General features: G+C 40.5%; 3 protein-coding genes and 2 long non-coding RNA genes across 6 annotated transcripts; 1 reads left to right on the plus strand and 4 right to left on the minus strand.

Annotated features, from left to right (window-relative positions):
* Positions 1-19: 19 nt before the first annotated feature.
* Positions 20-2,224, minus strand: LOC115679478 (syntaxin-32-like). Its single transcript, XM_056310379.1, has 5 exons — positions 2,010-2,224; positions 1,210-1,570; positions 781-1,028; positions 487-615; positions 20-58 (listed from the first exon to the last, which is right to left on the minus strand). Exons 2-5 carry the CDS (start codon positions 1,511-1,513, stop codon positions 20-22), a joined length of 720 nt encoding a protein of 239 aa, XP_056166354.1. The 5' UTR covers positions 1,514-1,570; positions 2,010-2,224.
* Positions 2,225-4,841: 2,617 nt separating this feature from the next.
* Positions 4,842-5,925, minus strand: LOC130138050 (uncharacterized). Its single transcript, XR_008816473.1, has 2 exons — positions 5,836-5,925; positions 4,842-5,299 (listed from the first exon to the last, which is right to left on the minus strand). It is a non-coding gene; the product is annotated as an uncharacterized LOC130138050 (long non-coding RNA).
* Positions 5,926-6,141: 216 nt separating this feature from the next.
* Positions 6,142-7,635, plus strand: LOC130138058 (uncharacterized). Its single transcript, XR_008816478.1, has 2 exons — positions 6,142-6,568; positions 7,347-7,635. It is a non-coding gene; the product is annotated as an uncharacterized LOC130138058 (long non-coding RNA).
* A 2,220-nt stretch (positions 7,636-9,855) lies between these two features.
* LOC115679513 (uncharacterized) lies at positions 9,856-14,386 on the minus strand. 2 transcript variants are annotated; one of them, XR_004005512.2, is made up of 6 exons: positions 14,180-14,386; positions 13,404-13,500; positions 10,902-11,015; positions 10,238-10,339; positions 10,041-10,158; positions 9,856-9,929 (listed from the first exon to the last, which is right to left on the minus strand). XR_004005512.2 is itself a non-coding variant. In XM_030603114.2 (5 exons), exons 1-5 carry the CDS (start codon positions 14,299-14,301, stop codon positions 10,114-10,116), a joined length of 480 nt encoding a protein of 159 aa, XP_030458974.1. In that variant the 5' UTR covers positions 14,302-14,386; the 3' UTR covers positions 9,931-10,113. The 2 variants fall into 2 exon arrangements, 1 of the variants encoding a protein (XP_030458974.1); XM_030603114.2 differs by lacking the exon at positions 9,856-9,929 and having other exon boundaries at positions 9,931-10,158.
* Positions 14,387-15,092: 706 nt separating this feature from the next.
* On the minus strand, positions 15,093-17,658 carry LOC115679512 (uncharacterized). Its single transcript, XM_030603113.2, has 4 exons — positions 17,335-17,658; positions 16,898-16,959; positions 16,690-16,794; positions 15,093-15,637 (listed from the first exon to the last, which is right to left on the minus strand). Exons 1-4 carry the CDS (start codon positions 17,543-17,545, stop codon positions 15,485-15,487), a joined length of 531 nt encoding a protein of 176 aa, XP_030458973.1. The 5' UTR covers positions 17,546-17,658; the 3' UTR covers positions 15,093-15,484.
* Between the last annotated feature and the right edge of the window lie 4,005 nt (positions 17,659-21,663).

Consider the following 21,663-nt stretch of genomic DNA (forward strand, 5'->3'; position numbering starts at 1 on the left):
GCACAAAAGCACAAACTAATCATTGAATCTCGCTGTCATCTAATTCTCGATGTTTAATCTAATCAACATTATCATGTTTTCTGTTAATCCGTTGGCACTTCTTTATTTTGCGTGAGCGCGTGACTAGAGATATTATACAAGGTTTTGGCTTTCTTCTTGCTTTGATCATAGTGAATCATCTAGGGATGATTTGGCGATGCACCTTTATTGTGAATGATAGGTTTTCTTCTTCTTTTTTTCGAGGGGGGGGGGGTGTTTGATTGTATTGTATGGAATGGAATTGTAACCTGGAACCGAAATTAAAAAAAAGAACCTGTTGGAACCTGGAACCGACCCTGGAACCTGTGACAGGATAGGTTCCAGGTTCCACGTTCCGACGAGTAGGTTTTAGGTTCCACGTTCCGACGGGTAGGTTCCAGGTTCCTCATTTTGAGGAACCTGTACCCGAGGATAGGTTCCAGGTTCCAGGCGGAACCTACCCGGAACCTGGAACCGCTCACCCCTATTAGCAGCTGTTCTCGCAGCCAGTGGACATTGACGAACAAAAGGATTGGCGGTTTCCTTTGAAGCAGTGGAAGAAAATAACCGTCTCCTATTTTCAATTACCTTCAAGTTCTACATGTAAACAACAGAATATGGTTATGACTGAACGCATGTGATTATCCAAGACACATCAATAACCAACTTAATTGAGTCCAGCAATAGCAAAGCAAAGTTAGATAACTCTATGAACTAGGGAGGCATTCCACATGTGAACCTCCAGCAGCTTCTGGACTTTACCTCGGTTCGCATGGTTAGAACTTCTATGAACCATTTTGCAGCGCTCATGAATCGATTTTTCAGGTCATCTACAACCGTAGTTGAATGACTAGCCGTGTCACTGGAGACACTGCCCTCATTCGGGGAATTGCAAAGGAGCTGAAGATCTACCACAGCAGAGTTGAGAGCAGTAATATCCTGCTTGATTACCGCAGTAAGCTCCTGAATTTCCATAGTTGGATCATCAAAAACCGTGGTTCTCTTTGTCACTGCAACCAGAAATGTAGTTGATTGGTTGTTTAGAGATGTCTTTAGTGGAACAACTATCTATAATGCAAAACCGAGACCCAAGCAAACTGTCACACCTCTGAGGTCACTCTAGACAATGCCAAATGTAACAACGCTACTAAGAAAAGACAAATATATGGTTTGCCCAGGCATGGATCGAACATGTAACGATAACTGCAGATGAAACAGCTGCTATTTCTGAACTATTCGGATCCTTACATTTCACCAACTTCGCAAGCTTCTGGGACGTCTGATGTATCCCAAACCCGATTTTCGAAGCCCTCCGATTGAACTCGGATTGAAGGGCAACCCCCGATCGCTGTTCTTCCGCCTTGGAACGGATGCTGCTGCTGCTCGGCCCATTCGGTCCCGGCCCATTTGAAACCGACTTCTTTAATCTCTCCCCTATACTCTGAAACTCCTGCGTCCAATCCCGAAAAGACGACTGCGCAGCCTTTCCCAGCATTTTCTCCAAAATTCCCCACTCCCGTTCTTCTTCGAGCTCTCTACTGAAACATAACCACTGAAACACAAAGAAATTCCCAAAGGATCCCCATCAGATCTACACGTATCACCAAAACGCAAGTGAAAACAGCAAATTCCCCCAACCCTCCAAAACCCAACAGAGACGCAAAATTCGACCCCGAGCAATTCCTAGACCCGGATCGAATTTCGCCACAGACCGCGCGAAAATTCGCCTTTCCAGACTACTTCCAAGAGTATACAATCGAACGGCATTCTCGCTCGCACCACGAAATCGAAACCCCCACCCGCACACGGACGTCAACGCAAATCCAAGATTTCTCCAGTTCAAAAGACCTCAAAAAAAAAAAGGACCAACTCCGATCCACCGACACGGAATTCCACCGTTCCTTGCTCCCTCACGAATCGTTCGCGGCCGCACCGGCGCGACCGACCGGAGCAAAAAGAAACCGCAGCGCCGGCGGATCAGAACTGCTTACCTTCCAAATCAAAGACACCGCCGCGATCCCAGGCAAGATCCGACCCCCTAGGGCTCCTCCGGGAACCCCTGGGAAGAAGAAAATTCCCCCCCGGCGACGACGAGGCGATGAATCGAGGAGATCGCAAGATCCGATCGAAAGGTGTCGGTGTAGAAGAAGATGAAATCGCTGCTTCGTGGCGATTCTTGATGGCCAAAATATACGAATTGGAATATGAAATCTTGCTGTCGCGAGGTCTATATTAGGTCTATTGCTGTGCCGATGAAATATGTGGCAACCCCAAGTGGGTCCACAAATCCACAAGGAAGGATGAATTTTCCTTTGATAATTCACCTAAAAAAAATTAGGAAAAATAACACAAGCAATCCTTGAATTTTGACTCAATATGTAATTTGATCCCTGAACTTTTAATTTATTTAATGTAATTCTTGAATTTTTGGATAATGTGTAATGTGGTCCCTAAACGGGCATTAAATATTTTCATATAGTTGAGAGACCGAACTGAACATGTACAAAAAGTTCAAAGATGACATTGTACAAATTAAAAATTCATGGATCAAATTATATATTGAGTCAAATTTTAGGGATTATTTATGTCATTATCCCAAAAAAATTAGTGTAGTGTTGATAATTGTGTGTCACTAAGATTGGGTTTATTTTAATATTTTTTTTTCTTAAGCAATAAGTTACTTTTGATATGAGTTTACTGAGTTGCCTTTTATATGTTTGAATTGGCGCATTCCGAAAAATTTTGGGATTTTGTATCAAACGGAGATTTGATAGTGAAAATATTTTAAATATAAGATTTCAAAAGTGAAATTTATATCTATATAATGAGAAAAATGCGGTCGTCAACTTGCACATTAGCTAGAAATTATACTTCTAACAATTAGTAGATTTTCTCAAGATAACATTGTTTAATTGGTGATGAATCAAATAAGTAACCTAACAAAGTGGGATTAATTATGACTAGACCCAATGCGCGCTGCTTACGTCGTCGACTCCGAATTTTGGCTGGAGATGCCGATTCAAGTTTTAATTAAAAAGAAGCATAACTTTTTTTTTTTGACATTTGTCTAACTACATTTAGATAGTGCACAGCGACGATTAATTTTGGTTTTCGGATTTAGGTGCCGAACCATAAAATAGCATGTGGATTCATCTATAATTAATTCGACCTTATATCATAAGTTGGTCTTAAAGTAAATAGATATCTCATTTGTGGGAAATGAATGATTTGGAAAACATTATCCTAAGAATAAAATCACTCGCTTCGCTTACGAAAATAATTTTTATCGTCCATGATAATGAAATATTTTCCGGTCACTTATTATTTCAAGTTACATAAAGGATTATTTTAGAAAAAATATTTTCCAAATTATTCATGCGATACGTAACTAGTCGCACACGCTCACAGAAGTCACATTTCTGCAGCGTTCCTTCTCCTCGTGCCTTGCCATGCAAGCGCTCTCCACAGTCTAAAGGACTTGCTGGCTTGATCTGAGTTTGCGCCCGTGGCGACCGAGTCGACTACCGCGACGATTTCGGGCACCCCAGTGAGGGCAGCGATTGTTGCGACGGCCATCGTTGCGGTTGCTGTAGTGTTGAAATTGCATACTGCTCCTGTACTCGAGACTTGCAATGACTGTGACAATGCGGACCCTGATCTCGAGCATGCCCGTGGTGACTGTGTCTGCAATGGCGATGGCTGTACATTCATATCAGAAACCGCCCTTGTACTCGATGGTCGTGACCAAGATGACGACGCGGACCTCGAATGCGACCCCAGGCTTTTTGTGCGTATGGCAACTGAGTCGACTGTCGATTTGGCAGTTGCGACACCCGTCAGGCAAGAAAATATGCCAATCCAGTACTCAAGCACTGCGGTTCGCTTTCGCCATGTGCTACGATGGACCACTGCGACGGTGATTATGACCTGGTAGGCGAGTACGAGCAACACCGTTACGGCAACAACGTGGACCTTGGTGGGGATGAGAGATTTCGTGCCAATGGTGACTGCATCGACCGCGACGGCGATGACTGTCGTGGTGCCAAGCATGGCCGCGCCGAATGCCTACATGACGATGTGGACAGCTCCTCGGGATGGTGACGAAGAAGAGGATGACTGCAATAAGAAGCTGCGGCGAATGTACCGACCCATAAAGAATGTTACTAGTTTCGAGTTGATCGAGTGATGATTGTCGTATCATGGCAGAACGGAATAGAAGCGAACATGTCTTTGTCTAGTGTCGTCCAAGAGATGATGCGCTAAAGAAACGCCTCCATGTCCCCCTTTACATGATTCCAGCTATTACGACAGCTAACACCAGCAGAACTACCGGCGCGATCATTGATATCTCTCTCTCTTGCTTCAGTTCGGTTCGGTTCGGGGTCGGGTCCGGCTTTTTCGACGGCCCTAGTCTCTATAAAAAGAAAAGGAAGAACAACTAGCCTACAGATCAACGCATTATTTAGGAGATGGAAGCCACGAAATAGCTCCGGCTTTAGTTATTTGTACTTCTTTGACGTCATTGAATGCTGGAAAAACATTACTCTTTACGATCCCTGTAAAATTTACCAGAGCATCTACGGAGAAACAGCAGCTCTACATATCTCCTTCGACGAGAAAAGTTGTCCGTAATTTTGCATAGATGAGAATGTGATTACTTAATCTGTTCACTACGCAGGGAAACGCTTCGGGTGCAGGCTAGCAAATTACATTTTCCGGGTATCAGGGAGTTCCGGTCAGGTGATCCTGATGTATTGGATCCAGCTGAGTCGACAATCTTCGTCCGGCCATTCAGGCAAAATGAATCCATGGACATGCACATCTACTCGGAAAAAAAGTTTCGAGAGTATGAACGAAGTTTAAGGCAATCCAACATGGGCTTTTAGTGCATGAACAGATTATGCGGATAAGGATGATAATCTTGGACGAGCTAACTGCCCGAAGGAACACGTCTATTACAACAGAGTAAACTATTGTTCACGTGCAGGGACGAGATCCGAATTTTACTGCCGATACGAACTTACTGGGACTAATGGAAGCAGCGAATCATGGGAACAGGAGAACGGCAATAAGTAACCGCCTTCTTGCATTTGAAATGAATCTCCTATACAGTGTCCGGCCAAAACACCACGTACCCTCCTCCTTCATAATGTTGGAATTGAGTTCTCGATAGCAACTTTACCCTTGCCTCTCACACTGTGTGTGAAATCTGTCAATCGCCATTCCTCCTCATTGCTGCAAAAATTTGAATACCGTTATGCTCCTGCTCAGACAATTTCAACTGTAGCAATGTCAATAATCTGTCCAAGAAAAGATCATAGACCGCGGCAATTTAAAGAAGCACAGTATTTGTTCAATCACATAAGGTTATTTATACTGCAGTAAAACGGTAGCAGAACCAACCATAGTGCTAGAAATTCCAGAATTGTCTCTATGTTGCCTTCTTCAACCTTCGGTTCCAATCGGTGGTATACTAGGCAACACAGAAACAATAATTGACTCTAGAAAGAGTTTCAAATGACAAGCAATTTGACTCAATAGCAGATCATGGGGTTTCTGATGCGATCAACAGCTTCAATTTCGAAGAACCACACAGAAGAATACGATCTAGATGCAATATCAAACATATAGGATGATCACAGTATTTCCTAAAAAAGCATTTACACCGCAGCTGTTCAAAGATAGGATGAAGTTTGTGCAAGTGTACCGTATGAGTAATTCAGAGCTCCAAACAAATGCTCGGCCCGTAAGAAGTAAGTGCAAAGTAGTTTGGACTGGCAGGTAGCAAACAACACTGCAAAAGAATACAGATTTTACCTGGGGAGCAACGGGGGTGGTGATGATGATGACAGCGACGGCGACCCATTAGCCCATGGGGGAGGTGGAGCTGCTGAGGCATTAACAGCTAGGGGTGAGCGCAGTTCCAAGGTAGAACCGGAAACCGGAGAACCGGACCCGGTGGATCCAGTTAGGTTCCAAGTTCCAGGTTCCATGGACAGAGGGTCCGGTTCCCGATTCCCCATTTTTAGGAACCGGCTGTTCCGGTTCCGGTTCCCGGTTCTTATAGGAACCGGAACCGGAACCGGAACCTGGAACCGGAACCTTGAACCGGAACCTGAACCAAAAACATAAACTTAGTATTAGAAACCCTAATTCCCAAATGCTCCCTTCTCCTCCTGAATCACACCTGATCCTCCAAAGCTCCCTCCCACTTCCACTTCTGCCTCGCTCCTCGCTCCCGCTTCCGCTTCTGCCTCGCCCTCGCTCCCGCTTCCGCTTCCGCTTCCACGGTTCTCTCCCACTTCCGCCTCGCTCCGCCTTCTTCGCCGCAGGTCCTGTGACCTCCCCACACGGATTCGCTCCGATTATTTGGGCTCGCCGCCGTCTTCCTCCTCTAAAGCTCCGTCGCTTCGATTAGATTAAACATCAACCCTACCTTATAAATACCGACCGCGCTGCCTTATTGCCTTCCCAAATCTCTCAAATTTTCTCTCGGGGCCTAGGGTTTGTGCTCTCGTTTCAAGAAACGCAGCATTGTTCATCGATCTCGGTACATATTCTTGCTCTCCTTTTGATTCTTGAATGACTCGATTGGGCTTTGTTCGTTGATGCATTGCTAATCTCTTCGTAGATTGCGCGTAGTTCGGTGTTCACGATCGAATAGGGAGGTTTCGGTCTTCTGGGTCGTCTTTGTCTTTCAATTTCTTGTGAAAAATCAGGCACTGATTGCGAAATTCATTGGAATCATTGTCTTTTCTGCGTTTTTTATTGGGACTGAGCGGGTATGGAAGAATCAGGGGAAAGAAATGTTCTTTCGCGATTTTGGATCGAAAGAGAGATTAGATTGAATTGTTTGAGGCTTTTCGTGGAAGGGTAGTCTGACTCTTATAATGGCATGATAGAGGAAGACTTTTGTCTCTTGATCCTGTGATCTTTTTGATGAGTGAAACTGAATAAAAAAGGGGTTTTTAATGTTTTCGCGTAGTGCATCGATTTCCTTATCTTTCCCGAGAAACTAGAGTAGAATCAGAAAAAATTTCACCTGAGGCATATTTTCCATTCATCACAATAGTAAGAGTTCTCAATTGGGTTTTTATTATCAAGTGGAGATTACTCTTTCCGGGGCTTCTCCATTTCTAATTTTATTTTTCTTTGCTTAAATTGACTTTTGAATGCCCTTTTTTTATTCTGGATTACAAATTTTAAACTTTTGTGTGATAAGTAATTATGGCCTGAACTGCATAGATTGAATGCACGAGTGCCAGGGTTAGGCCTGTATGAGCATTACATTTGGGATTTGTGGATTTATCATGTTTGATTGATTGCAGACTAAAAGCAGAAGGAACTAGAGCTATGGGGAAGAGAAACTCTCGGGCAAAGCCACCTCCTAAGAAGAGGATGGACAGACTTGATACAGTCTTCAACTGCCCTTTCTACAACCATGGCACAAGTGTGGAGTGCCGCCTGTAAGTTTCAAAGTTCCTTGTGTTTCTGTCTTTTTTCTCCTCTCATAGGAATGAGGCTGTTATAGGTTTATCCTCTGAACACTAACTTTGAAACTGCGCGACATGTTTTGTTTTTTGAAACAGTGCATGATTATATCATAAAAAGCTTTTTATAGATTTAAGACCATTTTCCTACTGAAGTGTGTGCTGATATTTCTTTAAAGTATCAGATGAGGCCCTCTCAGCTGATGTTGTGCATTTCCAAGCATTTAACAATCTTGATGTATAATAGTACCGCACGGAAGCACAAACTAATCATTGAATCTCGCTATCATCTAATTCTCGATGTTTAATCTAATCAACATTTTCGTGTTTTCTGTTAATCCGTTGGCACTTCTTTATTTTGCGTGAGCGTGTGACTGGAGATATTATACAAGGTTTTGGCTTTCTTCTTGCTTTGATCATAGTGAATCATCTGGGGATGATTTGGCGATGCACCTTTATTGTGAATGATAGGTTTTCTTCTTCTTTTTTTTCGAGGGGGGGTGTTTGATTGTATTGTATGGAATGAAATTGTAACCTGGAACCGAAATTAAAAAAAAGAACCTGTTGGAACCTGGAACCGACCTTGGAACCTGTGACAGGATAAGTTCCAGGTTCCACGTTCCGACGGGTAGGTTCCAGGTTCCTCATTTTGAGGAACCTGTACCCGAGGGTAGGTTCCAGGTTCCAGGCGGAACCTACCCGGAACCTGGAACCGCTCACCCCTAGTGGTGGCGTCCATTATTGCGGCGGTTTTCTTGGGGTGATCATCACCGTGTCTTGAGTTGCTTCTGTCTTTGCTGTCGTTGCCGTTGCCTGAGCCGTTGCTCTCGATGGAAAATAGGGTCGCCCGTCTTCGGATCTTCCATTGAAGCTCAGGGAAAGGATCGATACCCCGATCTTCTTCAACCCGAAGAAGAACGTGTTAGAGAAAGTGCAAATTGCAAAGGGGATAGAGAGGGAGCGTATGAGTGAGCGATAAGAGTCCTCATAGAGAGAATAGGCTTGAGCTCCCCAAATTGACAAATCGGGGCTAAACTAGGGCATAGAAGCAAATCGAGCATCGGTATTGTGTTCTTCTTCACGCTCAACCTAGGACCAAAGGATAGTTATTGATGTCCTCGATCGCGAGCCCCTATTTATGAAGAAAATCAATTCACTCCTTTGTGACCTCGACCGTAACCGGAAGCTCTAGCCCATCGAGCGTGTTGGGGACAAATCACAATCTCTCTATCTCTCTCATTCAAGCCCTCATGGCGATCGAACCTCCCTTTGTGGATGGATACAATTGTCCTAGCTTGGCGAAGGCGAAGAGCGAGAGAGATTTCTCTAGTGCTTGTTTTGTGATTATAGACCACCTCATCGTCCACATAGAATTTCTTTTATTTATTTATTTATGAGAAAGCCACCTAGACATTAACATACAATTAAAAAAGTCATGTAATGTTTTTGGCCAGAATTTGTCGCTAGAAGCACTTAAGTGATCATTCTTTCTCTAATTTGATACTTGAGTGAGACGGCAAAATTTTTTGACACTAAAGCGAGTGCAGTATAAAATTTTTGGCACTTTTAGTGTTTTTATGCCGTTTATTTTCAAACAAAGACAGCTCACTTATTCCTTATCGCTGACAACAGTTAGTTGTTAATATAATAGAAGTAAAGTGCTGAGAAATGCAGGTTGAGAGCATCCGAAAAGCAAAATAAAAGGAGTTTACATTAATTGATGCTTCAAGATAATTATTCTCCCAATATTTTGTTAATGTATTTTTACTTAAATTACTATATTTATTATATTGTATAGAAATTCATCTCATAACAGTTATATATTGGCGACCAACACTTAGAAAAAATGATTTTAAGTTAAAAGGAGCATGGGATGTGGTATAAATTACAATAACGTTCCAATAAGATATATCTTAAAGTGTGATGTAGTACTTTATCGTGAAAATATGCATAGAAATTTAGTCAAATAAATTGAAAAAATATTGAAAAATCACGAGAACATAAATAGAGTATTAGAATTATTTTAGTGTATTGAGGAACTATAATAGAATGTTGATCGGTATTGCTTTGGTCGCCTTACAAAATTTACCGAAATTGCTTTATTTTTCCTTAATGAACCCAAACACATTCATTTTGTCTTATACTTTTTAGAGAAGTAACACCTGGGATGAAAATTAACAACATGAAATCCTTGTTATCAATACCAAATGTAGCCATATTCTGTGTTAACATGTGATGAGTATTGACGATAATAAATTGAGTTGAGTGCATCTAATAACAGTAGAATGAATGAGAAATAAGTAAGCTGGTCAAGTCATATTAGCTTCCGATCATAAAAAAAAAAAAGTCATATTAGCTTGTTGCATTTGCATTACTGTATTCGCGAAGATGTCATTGCCATGTCCCGGGAAAGCAACCCAACTGGTGAAGTGAAAAATGTCATTAGCGTTATAGATGAACAGCAAGATTTTAAGTAATCTGAAGGACAACCAAAAAAAAAAAAGGACAAAATGGGAAAAAAATGGAACATACAAGAAGTTTAATTTCAAAGAATAACAATGAATCTGTAGCTTCTCATGTACACCTAGCTCCACCAGGGAGATGCCTACTGCACAAAAAACCGAACGATAGCATCCCAGTATCCAGCCAACTGAGAGAAAGAATCAATCAGTACATTGTAAAGACGTGCAATATGCAAATTTGTGCATTGTCCAGCATTATACTGGTACCTGGCCCAAGATACCCTTTCCAGTTTGACCTTCAACTACCAAGCCTGCCGTGAGACCAATCATCGCCCATGCTCCATTTATCGCTTCAATTTGACGTCTTCTCTGTATCCACAGAATTTCTCAATTCCAGCGAAAGAAAACTCTTTCTATAGCAAAGAGAATATAGAGAATTCGACGATTTTGGGAAGACAAAATAATGTTGGCTTATGCATAACTCGCACAGCAAAAGTGCATACAGGGTGAGTCATTCAACCATCTGAACCATTCTACCTCTTATCCAATTTCAAAGTTCATATTGATTTATCCATGAGTAACCAACAACTGGATCAAGATGTTAAGAAGAAAACAAACACAAATAATTTGACTCTAAAGATATCAACAGAAAAGTACTAATAACTACGGATGAACACAAGAAAAAGAAAATTCTGGACCCTATGTGTAAAGCTTCTATGTGGAATTCACCAGTTTCTTCCCTAATGGGCATATATCAGCCATAAGCTAGTCACGAGACTCACTAATCAAGACCAAAATGTTTCCACCCTACGTTTTCACATAAAGGATGGGAATCTAGACTACACTGGGTACAATAATATAATGCAAGCGACACCCCAGTAAGTGGGTCGCCGATAGATGTCTCTATATCTCTTGATGCACATTTACTTACCTGAAATTTCTCTTTTGCTTTAAGTCGTTGCATTTGCTGAGCAGCTAAACGCTTGGCTTCCAAAGGATCTACCATGATCACATCATTTATGGAATTTTCTCTTCCTGAAGACATCTGCTCGGTTTATAGGAGGAACAGAGAGATTCATCACAATGATATATTCTCTTCCTTAATTCCATTGCTTAAAAACAACAGGAAAACATGGTAAATGACAGAACTCAAGATAATGGCACAAACATTCAGAATTAAGTTAAGCTAAATTTTTTGATTCCATGCATTAATCTCATTATGCAAAAAAGGGATGGGCCATATGAGTTGAAGATCTCATCACAGGGCAAACTGAGGAAAAGATAAGATCAATACAGCATATTCATCCACCTGCTGTCCAATGCTGTTATTGCTGTAGTTGCTCCATTACTTCAATAGAGAATGGTCAAATTACAATGATACTATCCTGAAGATTGAATATCTACTCTTACTTTTATTTTAGGGTTAAGTACAATATTAATTCTCTTAGTTTCAGTAATTGTGCAAATTGTCCTCTAACTTTTATTGTGTTCAATCAAGTCCTCTAACTTTCTTGATTTGTACAAACGGTCCTTTAAGTTTTATCTTGTACAATCAAGTCTCTAATTTTCTCAAATCAATTGCTCTCATTAAACTGTCAGATTAATTAATGACGTGGCATTGTCATTGTGGCAAAAAGTGTCACGCAATGCTAAGATAACGCCCAATTAGCGATAAACAAACTAAGGAAAAAAAAAACCCTAATTTGATAAGGTACAACGGGTAAATGAAACACTTGATTGCACAAATCTAGAACGTAGGAGGACTTAGATGAACAAACAAAAACTTGCACGACCAAATTGCACAAATTGAGAACTATGCAGGACTTGATTGCATAACACAAAAGTTAGAGAACCAAATTGCGCACACACTGATAATTTAGGATAAAACTGTACTTAACCCTTTATTTAACTTTTTTTTTGGATAAATAGAGACCAAATTTCATATTAGGAGGCATGAAAAAAGAAAGATTAATCTTTACATTTCTAAACATCTTGATGTTAAAAACTACATTTTCTGAGATCTCTTTAATATTGTCAGATGTACAAGTGAAAGATCAAGCATTTGGTACAGATAAGTATCTGCCTGGACACTTCAAGTGGTATTTGAATTGGAATTTATGAAAAGTCAGGTCAGCACATACGAGTAGCTACTTAATCTAGAAACCATGTTAATTCATTTTGCATGAAGCAATTACTTCAAGCTCAATAACCTCACACAATTTCACAGATACTTGTAACTTGGTAAAGACTCCAGGGACTGGATACAGCGAACAAATGTCACTTTTCTTAAATTGTTATACCATCTGTAATGGAAATAAAACCCCATATGTCATCAAGGCATTAGTTAGCATCTGAATAATTCCTCAGCAAATAAGCTGTCTCAAGCTTAAGGTATTCTATATTCATTTTGCTTAAGCTATATCATCCAGAGCTGATCCATATGAATGCCATTTCTGGCTAAACCTCCGGACTAACTCCATGCCGAAGACACTTGGCAAATCGATTACATCATAGTATGTTTAGATTGGCGCACAGCTGTACAGTTCCTTCTATTTGATAATTGCTTTAATTTGTGATGAATAACTAAGGATAAAAATGGGAAGCAGTGTCCAAGCCTCAAAGTAGACGTTGAGTTTGTCCTATATCTACTAAAGTACATCTTGAGCTGCCAAACAAGTAATGAGGGCCACACAAAAGGGCCCCTACGACAACATGTTTTTTGTGTCAATCAAGGTTACTGTAATTTGTTTGTGATAGCATGAACCTGGGTCCTTAAATAGTCAATTGATGGACCTAAAATTAGATGTAACAGTAAATATATGAGTGTCTCTCTCAACAGTGTCAAGGTTGCTGTGTTTGAAAGCTTCGACGGAGAACTTGTGGAAGAATGATGTTTCCACATAAATCGAAGTGGAGTAACATGTGTCCAACTTCTTAACCACGCAAAATTGAGATATACCCACCTCATCAAGTGATTAATCCACCAACCCATCGTCCCCTACCCACCAAAATTACCCATTTGCCACCCCTATAAGACACACTGGACTTCTTACACTGATAATCTGACATCACCTATGCAAACAGAATACATGTATCGTAACTCATGTGACATTCATCTTGGATCCAAAAGAAACGGTGCAACCTATATTGATCTAACTTTTCTTCAAAGTGGACTACCATGCAAATTACAGCTTCTCATGATCTTCTACAAGTTCTCCTGCAGTTTACCATGATTATAGTAAGAAGCATATCCATATATCAGCGATTCAAGCTCCACCAATTTTACTTTTCACATGCCATGTAAAAAGAAGCTAAAATGAATAACCAGCCACATCACAAAACACCAAAATAAGGGATGCCAACTCATAGGCCTCGTCCATAATACCAACAGAAACGCACTCTCATCATAGATATAGAATTGCTTGATGCTTACATTAGGGCTTGCCAATACCCGGAAAGCCTGACCCCTGGTTTTGTCGGCAGATGGTACTGAACCGGATTGTGTTGTCAAACCCTCTCTGACAAATAACCTATTCATATCACAAAGTCCAGTCGCAACATCAAGCACCTTATCATGGTTTCACTATAGTCCCCTAGAACATCTTTAAACCATTACGCAAGATAACACAACAAGATGGCAGGAAAAGAAAAAAGGGAAAGCTCATCTGCATCTGCTGCATCTATTATTCATGGACAGGAAGTAAAAAAGAAAGCCTTTTTTCTGGAGACCTAAATGGTAAAAAGTCATTACAATCAGATCTTACTTCTAACAGTAAATATACACACTATAATTCGATGGAGCAAGACCAAAGCGCCAATGCATTTACACCCACACCGCGACAAAATCAAATTTTTTCCAGAAAAAGTGGACTAGCCCAACCACCATGAACAGACCACCGGAACATCTATCCCCTACACCTTAAAACGGGAACTCGGATACCAAAACGAGGAAGCAATCTGTTTCATCAAAATTCACTTCAGCTCCATTTTCGATCATGTACGAAACAGAGACAGCAGCCACGCAGCTGAAATCGCCACCGAAGCTCGAACAAATTATGGGTTCCCGTCAGGAACAAGCATTTGGGTTGGCTCCCGAACAAAAAACTCTTCACGGTGAATAAGCAAGCGACGACCCACATGGAACGAACCGCAAGAGGCTCCAGTTCTCAGCTCCTACTCGCGAAGACAGAGAGAGAGAGAGAGAGTTACCTGAGACGGGTGGCGAAGCGAGGAGGGAAGCGCCGCGAGGAGGAGGAGGAGGAGGAGGAGAGGGAGAGGCGTCCACGACAGTGACGGTGGCAGGGCAAGAGAGAAGGAGAGGCCGACGCCATTCCTGAGCAGCTCGCTCGCTCCACCTCTTTGACTGTTTGCGTTCGTGCTTAGCCTTTCGTTTCTCCCAGTCTTTTCCCGCAGAAAATTTGCTTTTTTATTTTATTTTATTTCGATATGGCAAAATAAAAAGAAAAGGAACAATTTTACTTTGATAATATAATTATATTAAGGTCCACTTTCACTTATGCAGCCTAGCAATTCATCCCATACACTTAATAAAATTTAAAACTTTGTTGGCATAATTCTCATATGAAAAAACACCAATTTTAGGTTAGGTCTCAATTTGAGTCCGCTAATTTTTGGTCGGGTCACAATTCTGGCCCGATCTCTTTTGTTTCATAAGAAAATACTCCCTTTCAGTCGGTATCCAAATTCGGACCGTGTCGAGTTTCCGTCCAGTGATACCGTTAAAAGGGGCCTAGATTTGAATACCAACCATTAGAACTTTGTTGGCATAATACTCTTAAAATAACACCAATTTTAGGTTAGGTCTCAATTTGAGCTTGAAAGATTTTTTTGTCCGGTAATAAAACACCAATTTTAGGTTGGGTTACAATCCTTGCCTCAACTCTTTTGTCTCGTATAAGAAAACCCATCAAATCTAGTCTTTATCGAGTTTCCTTCCGAGGGATGCTGTCAAAAGTGCGACAAATTTGAATACCAACCAAAAGTTGGCGCTTTTTCATAAAAAAAAGAAAAAAAAAATCGGATCAGAATTGAAATAGATCATCAACACTCTGCTTCGCACGTATCTTTTAATTGAATTTCCGGGGAAGAGAGTTCATCAATATTGTGGAATGCTGAAATGGATGAATTATGGTTGAAAACAAGATCTCCACGAGCTTTTCAAATCAAAGCGAAGATTCACGCCAGTGGAGTACACTTTGTAGACTAGTCTTAGCATGTATACAACGAGGAATCTTGGCTCAACTAGATCGGATGCTCGAGCAGCGACTTCAGTAAGTTACACGCCTTCGCGGGACAAGGTAAATACGCGATTGGAAACACAAGTGTGTCCCCGCACGACACACTAGTATTTTTACACATGCAAAAATGACATTCCAAATCGAATTCGGCGGCGCCATCTCCGGTTGCTGTCACCGCCACGTATCTCTTCAGCAGGGGCAAGGGGGACCGGAAAATTGCAGACTTGGTTCTTTCTGACCTGTGATTCTGCTGAACTCACTTGTATTTTTCCATTATTTTTCTAGCTTCTTCTGCGGGATCGTCCATCGGAGGGGCACCGCCACCCCCTTTTGGTCCGTCTCCACCCCCTTTTGGTCCATTGTCTTTATTTAAGGCGAGGAACATGAAATATATGAGTCCCATGGTGGCCTGAGAATCAGAAGAAGGGTCATTTAATATATCATCTACCATGTTCTGAGGACAAGAGAAAAGGGATAAAAATCTTCCAAGAACATGGTATCAGGACATCGGATATTCCTAAACTTCTTTCAACTCTTTTGAAACATGGTAGAAGTTATTTCTTTTCCGAGCAAGATATGGGAGGGACAAGGCTTTCCATGCCTAAGTACCTATATACAGATATTATGAGTAAGGGCATAAGTTTTAGCACGATTGTGACCTCTCAATCACCTGAGTTTAGAACAAAGGGTGTAAGAAAGCAGGATATATATCCCAGGAGACACATTTATGGTTAAACAGAAGAACAAGTGAATCTGACAGACAAGCTCAGTGAAGGCAAAAGGAAAAGGTCAGAGGATAGACACATAATTATATACATTTTTCAGGGTGAACGCCTGTTCCGAGGTTTATCAATGCAAAGAACTTCTACTTGGAATCTACATTCACAGGCTTTGAATTTTGAAGGCGAATATGCAAATTGACAACTTAATAAGCACGGGGGAGCACAATAGCCAAAAAGATTAACACTTGTCGACTTCGGAATTGGCCCAACTCATAGAATGGAAGTAAGGAAATGAATGGAATCCTAGCATCAGAACTAAAGTCAGATGCACTAACAATTCAAGCTCTGCAGATGTGACCTTCTTGACCAATATATTGCTCTCCTCTCCAAATCCAGAAAAATTCTAGTCAGCTAAAAGAAATGCAATTGTTGGTAGAAGTCTATGCTCATCCACAATTCCTCTATTTCCAAGTTCATGGTTTTGATTTAGGAGAACAGGACACATGATATTGTCCCATTCCAAATGCTAGCCTCCCATTGTTTTAGTTCTAGACAATCCTAGGTTAAAAGACAACAATAAACCAGAATAAAAAGGTAGAGATACATCTACCATATTCATGTATCACTTATCAGGCTGGCTCAAAAGTTAGACAGACAGTGCAATCATACACACTGTAAATGGAACTACATAAATTCTAAATTCACAACGAACAGAGGTAGATTGAAGCAGAGACTTTACCAGAACAAAGAAGGCAGTGGATAAGAATGACTTCAGCACAAAAAGCGCAACGGAAAACCCAACGAAAGTAACCGAAATCCTCGCTACAGGCCTCGGAACAGCATCCTAAACAAAAAAGAACATCAACAAAGCATCACAACGTGATTGTCGAAAGCACATGCGAACAGTTTCGAAAGAATCATAACAAAGAGAGAAGAACAGCACTCACGGGCACCAAATTCGTCCCCGCTTCAATTGCATCCCTCCCCACTTTCCAAACCGTTTGAGCAACTACACCATAGAGAGCGCAAAAGGGAATCAGCAGGTAATAACAAATTTTTCATTCGACACACGCCTAGAGTCAAGTCATCACTGGTTAGTTTTAGTTTTACCAACAACCACACTTCTTTAGCGCCTTTCATAAAAAAATGTCTGCTCGTGAGCATTCTACTTTCAGCTCTGCCAAAAGCTAACAGCTAACCCGCTAACAATGCAACATCAAACCACCCAACCATCAAATCCATCCCACAACTATGCTTCAGTCGCAAACAAACCGCCACGATCGTCATCGATCAACACACCCCATTTACTAAAACAGCCAGAGAACCTCACAAACAGCCGTGAATTGAGACTACCCAGAAGTTCCTACGGTGAAGTGAGCCTGACCCTTTAAGAAGTTCGACTGGAAAGCGACGACGGGGGACGAACGGCGGCCCCCGAGCCTCCTGGTCGGACCGTGCGGACCGGTGCATGGGAACGAAGCGCGGTTGGTTGGTCTCGAATTGGGCAGCTTGGAGGGAAGCAATTGAGCTGTCGGGCACTTCGAAGGGCGAGGTGGAATGTGGAGGAGACTGTGCAGAAGGGTTGAAGACGCCATGCGTGGGTGGTCGGTAGCTGCCCCTGTTCGAGAGATCGAGAGGGAGCGGGAGAGAGAGTGTGCTACCGCCGCAGAAAGGATGGAGAGAGAGGGTCCACCGACGACCACCCGTATGCAGAAAGCCCGATCCATGTCGAGGACATGGGTTGAAGTTGCAGAAAGTACGTTGGGCCTGCGGCCTAGTTAGCTTTAGCCTCCGCAAGAATCATCAATATCGCTGGTATAAATAAGGCTGTGCAACCTGACCGCCTATAAAAATAGGTTCGGTTTCTTATCCTAAATTTTTGGAATCGATATTGTGCGGGTTGGAACCGATTTTGTGCTGGTAGGTTCCAAGTTTCGAGTGTTGAACCCACCCACTCACCCACTCGAAATCAGTTAGAACCTGTTTTTTGAAGTTGGAAGAAGATGATTTATTATTCTCAAACGAGTTTAACTTCCTTATTGCTTTATATTTATGTTTGTTTTGTATCGATATTTTACTTTGAACAAATTTTAATGCTCATACTATTTTGCTATAATTTCTATTTGTCTTGGTTTTTTAAAAAAATGAAACAAAAAAAAAGAAATCAAAATTTGGGTAGATCTTAGAACCAGACCAGATAAAAAAGGTTGGTTTCAGGATCGGTTCCAAGATAAATATAGTAGGTTTTGGGTTAAAAAAATGGAAACCAATTTTAACAAGGTAGATTCCAGGTTCCACGTCTAGAACCTACTATCCACCCTGAAACCGATCACCCCTAGAATATATGGGAGCACCTCTTCCATCGGATATGATAGTCCCTCCGATCCAAACATAGAGTAATTACCGAAGAGGCATGAAGTTGGAGTGATGTATTGTATATCTCTTCCGATCAAAATCATCAAAGTTGGAGTTGAGATAATGTTTCTGTAGGTGCTAGCCACCCGATGCTCAACTCTGGACGCTTGATTGTCACACAACAAGCACGAAGCTTGAACTTGTTGCGCAACCCACGTTTCACCAATAAGTTTTAGGGACTAATTGGTATGGTTGCATAATATTTGGGGGAAAATTACCAAAAAAGTCCTAAATATATTGCAATTGTGTCAATTCAGTCCTAAATTTTTTTTTTGTCAATTTAGTCATAAATCTTTTGTATTTGTGCCAATTCAGTCCATTTGAGCAATTTTGGCTGTCCGGCCAACGGTCCGAAGCTAACGTGGCAATTTTTTTAATAATTTATTTTATTTTATTTTATTCGAATTTTTAATAATATTTTATTTTTTAGTTTTTAGTTTCTTTTTCTTTTTTCTTTTCTTCCTTCTTTTCTTTTTTTTTCCCCACAGTGGTCGACAAGGGTCGTGACCCTCGTCTAGATTTGGGGCCCATATTGCGAAGCCTGAGGCTGCGTGCGAGACGGCCTCGCCATGGCCTTGTCACCTTGCAGCTAGCGAGGCCATGGCTGCCTTCGCCGGCATCGCCAAGGCCTCATCGACCACAAGCGAAGGTGGCCATGGCCTCCCCCAGATTTGGGCAAGCTTCGCGGGCCTCACCGGCCATTGTGGGAAAAAAAGAAGAAAGAAAATGAAGAAGAGAAAAAAGAAAAGAGAAGAAAAAAATAAAAAAATATTAAAAATTGTCCATGTCACCATTGGCCGGACACCTAGTGTCCACGTCACCGGCCAACTAAAATTGGTCAGATGGATTGAATTAGCACATATACAAAATGTTTAAGACTGAATTGATAAAAAAAGGGTATATAACTGGATTGGTATAATTGTAATAAATTTATGACATTTTTGGTAATTCTCCCCAATATTTGGCGAGCACTAAACAACGGCAACACCTCCGGAAAGTTAAAAGTAGCTTTTAAGCTGCTTCGACTAACTATTAAGAAGTCGGCTATCTTAGTTTCTAACTTGCTGTGACTTTAACGTATGCATTATTAAATACACACGAGTCACAACACTTCTCGCTTAACCATATAGCGGCATGATTGAGGTTCAATCATAGTTGTATCAAATGAGCTCTTAGGTTAAGATTTGTCATTCCCGTACTTTTATTTCCCATCGGCTACAGACTTGAGAAATTGAACACAGAGGGAAATATCTTTGAATATATTAGTAAATGTTGCGGCTTATTCGGAAAACCACGTGATAATAAAAATCAAGAAAATTCATGTAACTTAAGGCTCCGTTTATTTCGCAAAGACTGAATGATTTGAAAAACATTTTCCTAAAAATGGTTATTTATATCACTTGAAATAATTAATTAATAAAAAATATTTTTATTATTGACAACAATCTATGTCCAAATATTTTCGTGGACAATGAAATAATTGTCGTTTATTCATTTTTTGTAAGAAATAAAAGCGATCATTTTTAGGAAAATATTTTTCAAATTATTTAGCAATAATGTTTTAAAGTTTGTGTCATGCATTTCACGGTGCAATCGACTTCAGAGTATTGCCAGGAATGATTTATAGCATAATTGATTCGGGGGATTTTTTTTAGCAAAAATAGAATTTAATGTTCGGTCACTGACCAATTGAGAATTTAAGATTTTATTTTAGTTAATTGAGCATTTAAGATTTTCTGAAAAGTTCCGATCAGATCTCAAGTTTGCAGTCGTAAAATTCATACATATTAAAATCCGATGTGGCTCCAATGTAAAATATTTTGGTCATTTGCCACATATTTTCGCGGCTCAATTCTTAAATGCTCAATTGAACAAAATAAAATCTTTGTGACCTAGATCAAAATCTTCAGTCATGTTTCTGCGCTTATCCAAAGATTTGGACATACTGTTTGAAAGTTCTCGCCTTGAACGAGAGTTACAGGGTTGGGTTTTTCTTGGTTGGAGGAAGAAAATGGAGAAGAAAGCTGGCAATGAGCTCATAGAGATGAGGGATAATGATCTTCTACTCTTTCCCTTTTATCACCTTTGGATTGTTTTCTCCTTTTCTTTGAATTATGGCGGAAAAAGAATTAAATAATTGCAAGAAAAAAAAGACAATTGGTCTCCGTTTATTTAGCAGAAAGTCCATAATTTGGAAAAAAATTTCCTAAAAATAATCATTTATATCGCTTGAAATAATTAGGTAATGAAAAATATTTTCATTTTTAACAATAATTTATGTGTAAACACTTTTGTGAACAATTAAAATAATATTGTCCTTTATGTAAGTGATACAAGTAATAATTTTTTGGAAAATATATTTTAAATCATTGGAAGATCTGTAGGGAAGTTTCCTAGAATTGGCAATGATTTTTCCAAAGGTTCGGTTTTTGTTTTTTGAAGCTCTATGAGGTTGCCTTGTTATAGTGACTTTTGAGATTTCATATGAATCCTTTTATATATATCATTTTGATAATGAATGGAAATTTCTTTTGACAAAAATACAAACAAGCGAAGTAATAGACAAATAATCAAGAGACACTAAATATGGATGGCCAGACATGCTAGTTGATTCTTACCCTAATATCTTTCCTTCACCTGGCCTTTACCAGTGAAACCTCTAGTGTACCCGGAGAGAACCCGACAAAGGAAATGATTCGAGTCGGGATAGCTCACAACATGAAATTAACCATTGGGAAGTTGGTGGTGAGTTGTATATCCATGGCACTCTCTGATTTCTACGGCATGCACCCTGATTACCGCACCTGATTGTCGATTCAAGTTAGAGATCCAGGGGGACGACATCGTTGATGCGGCATCGGTAGGTAAATATATGCACTTGTGTGGGACTTATCGCACTCATGCTAATGATAGATGAACGAAATGTCTCTCATCATTTCGGTTGTCGTACATTTCGCGAGATAACCCTTTACTTGTGGACATGGAATTTTCCACTCAACTCACTAAAGATAATCTCAGGACTGTGCATAGGATATGAATTGCATTTCATCATCTTGATGCACCTCATTTTGAACAATCATTTATTCCACATGATTCATGGAATTATCTAATTAAATTTCCCCATTCGGAATCGATAATTAAAACAAACAAAACAATCATGCAGAAATTGCAGAACTTTCACCTGGCCTTTACCAGTGAAACCTCTAGTGTACCCGGAGAGAACCCGACAAAGGAAATGATTCGAGTCGGGATAGCTCACAACATGAAATTAACCATTGGGAAGTTGGTGGTGAGTTGT

The sequence above is a fragment of the Syzygium oleosum genome, unplaced genomic scaffold, assembly GCF_021117445.2.
Source record: "Syzygium oleosum isolate NSW1041296 unplaced genomic scaffold, Sole_v2.1 Sole_v2.04, whole genome shotgun sequence".
In the NCBI taxonomy this organism is placed as follows: Eukaryota; Viridiplantae; Streptophyta; class Magnoliopsida; order Myrtales; family Myrtaceae; genus Syzygium; species Syzygium oleosum.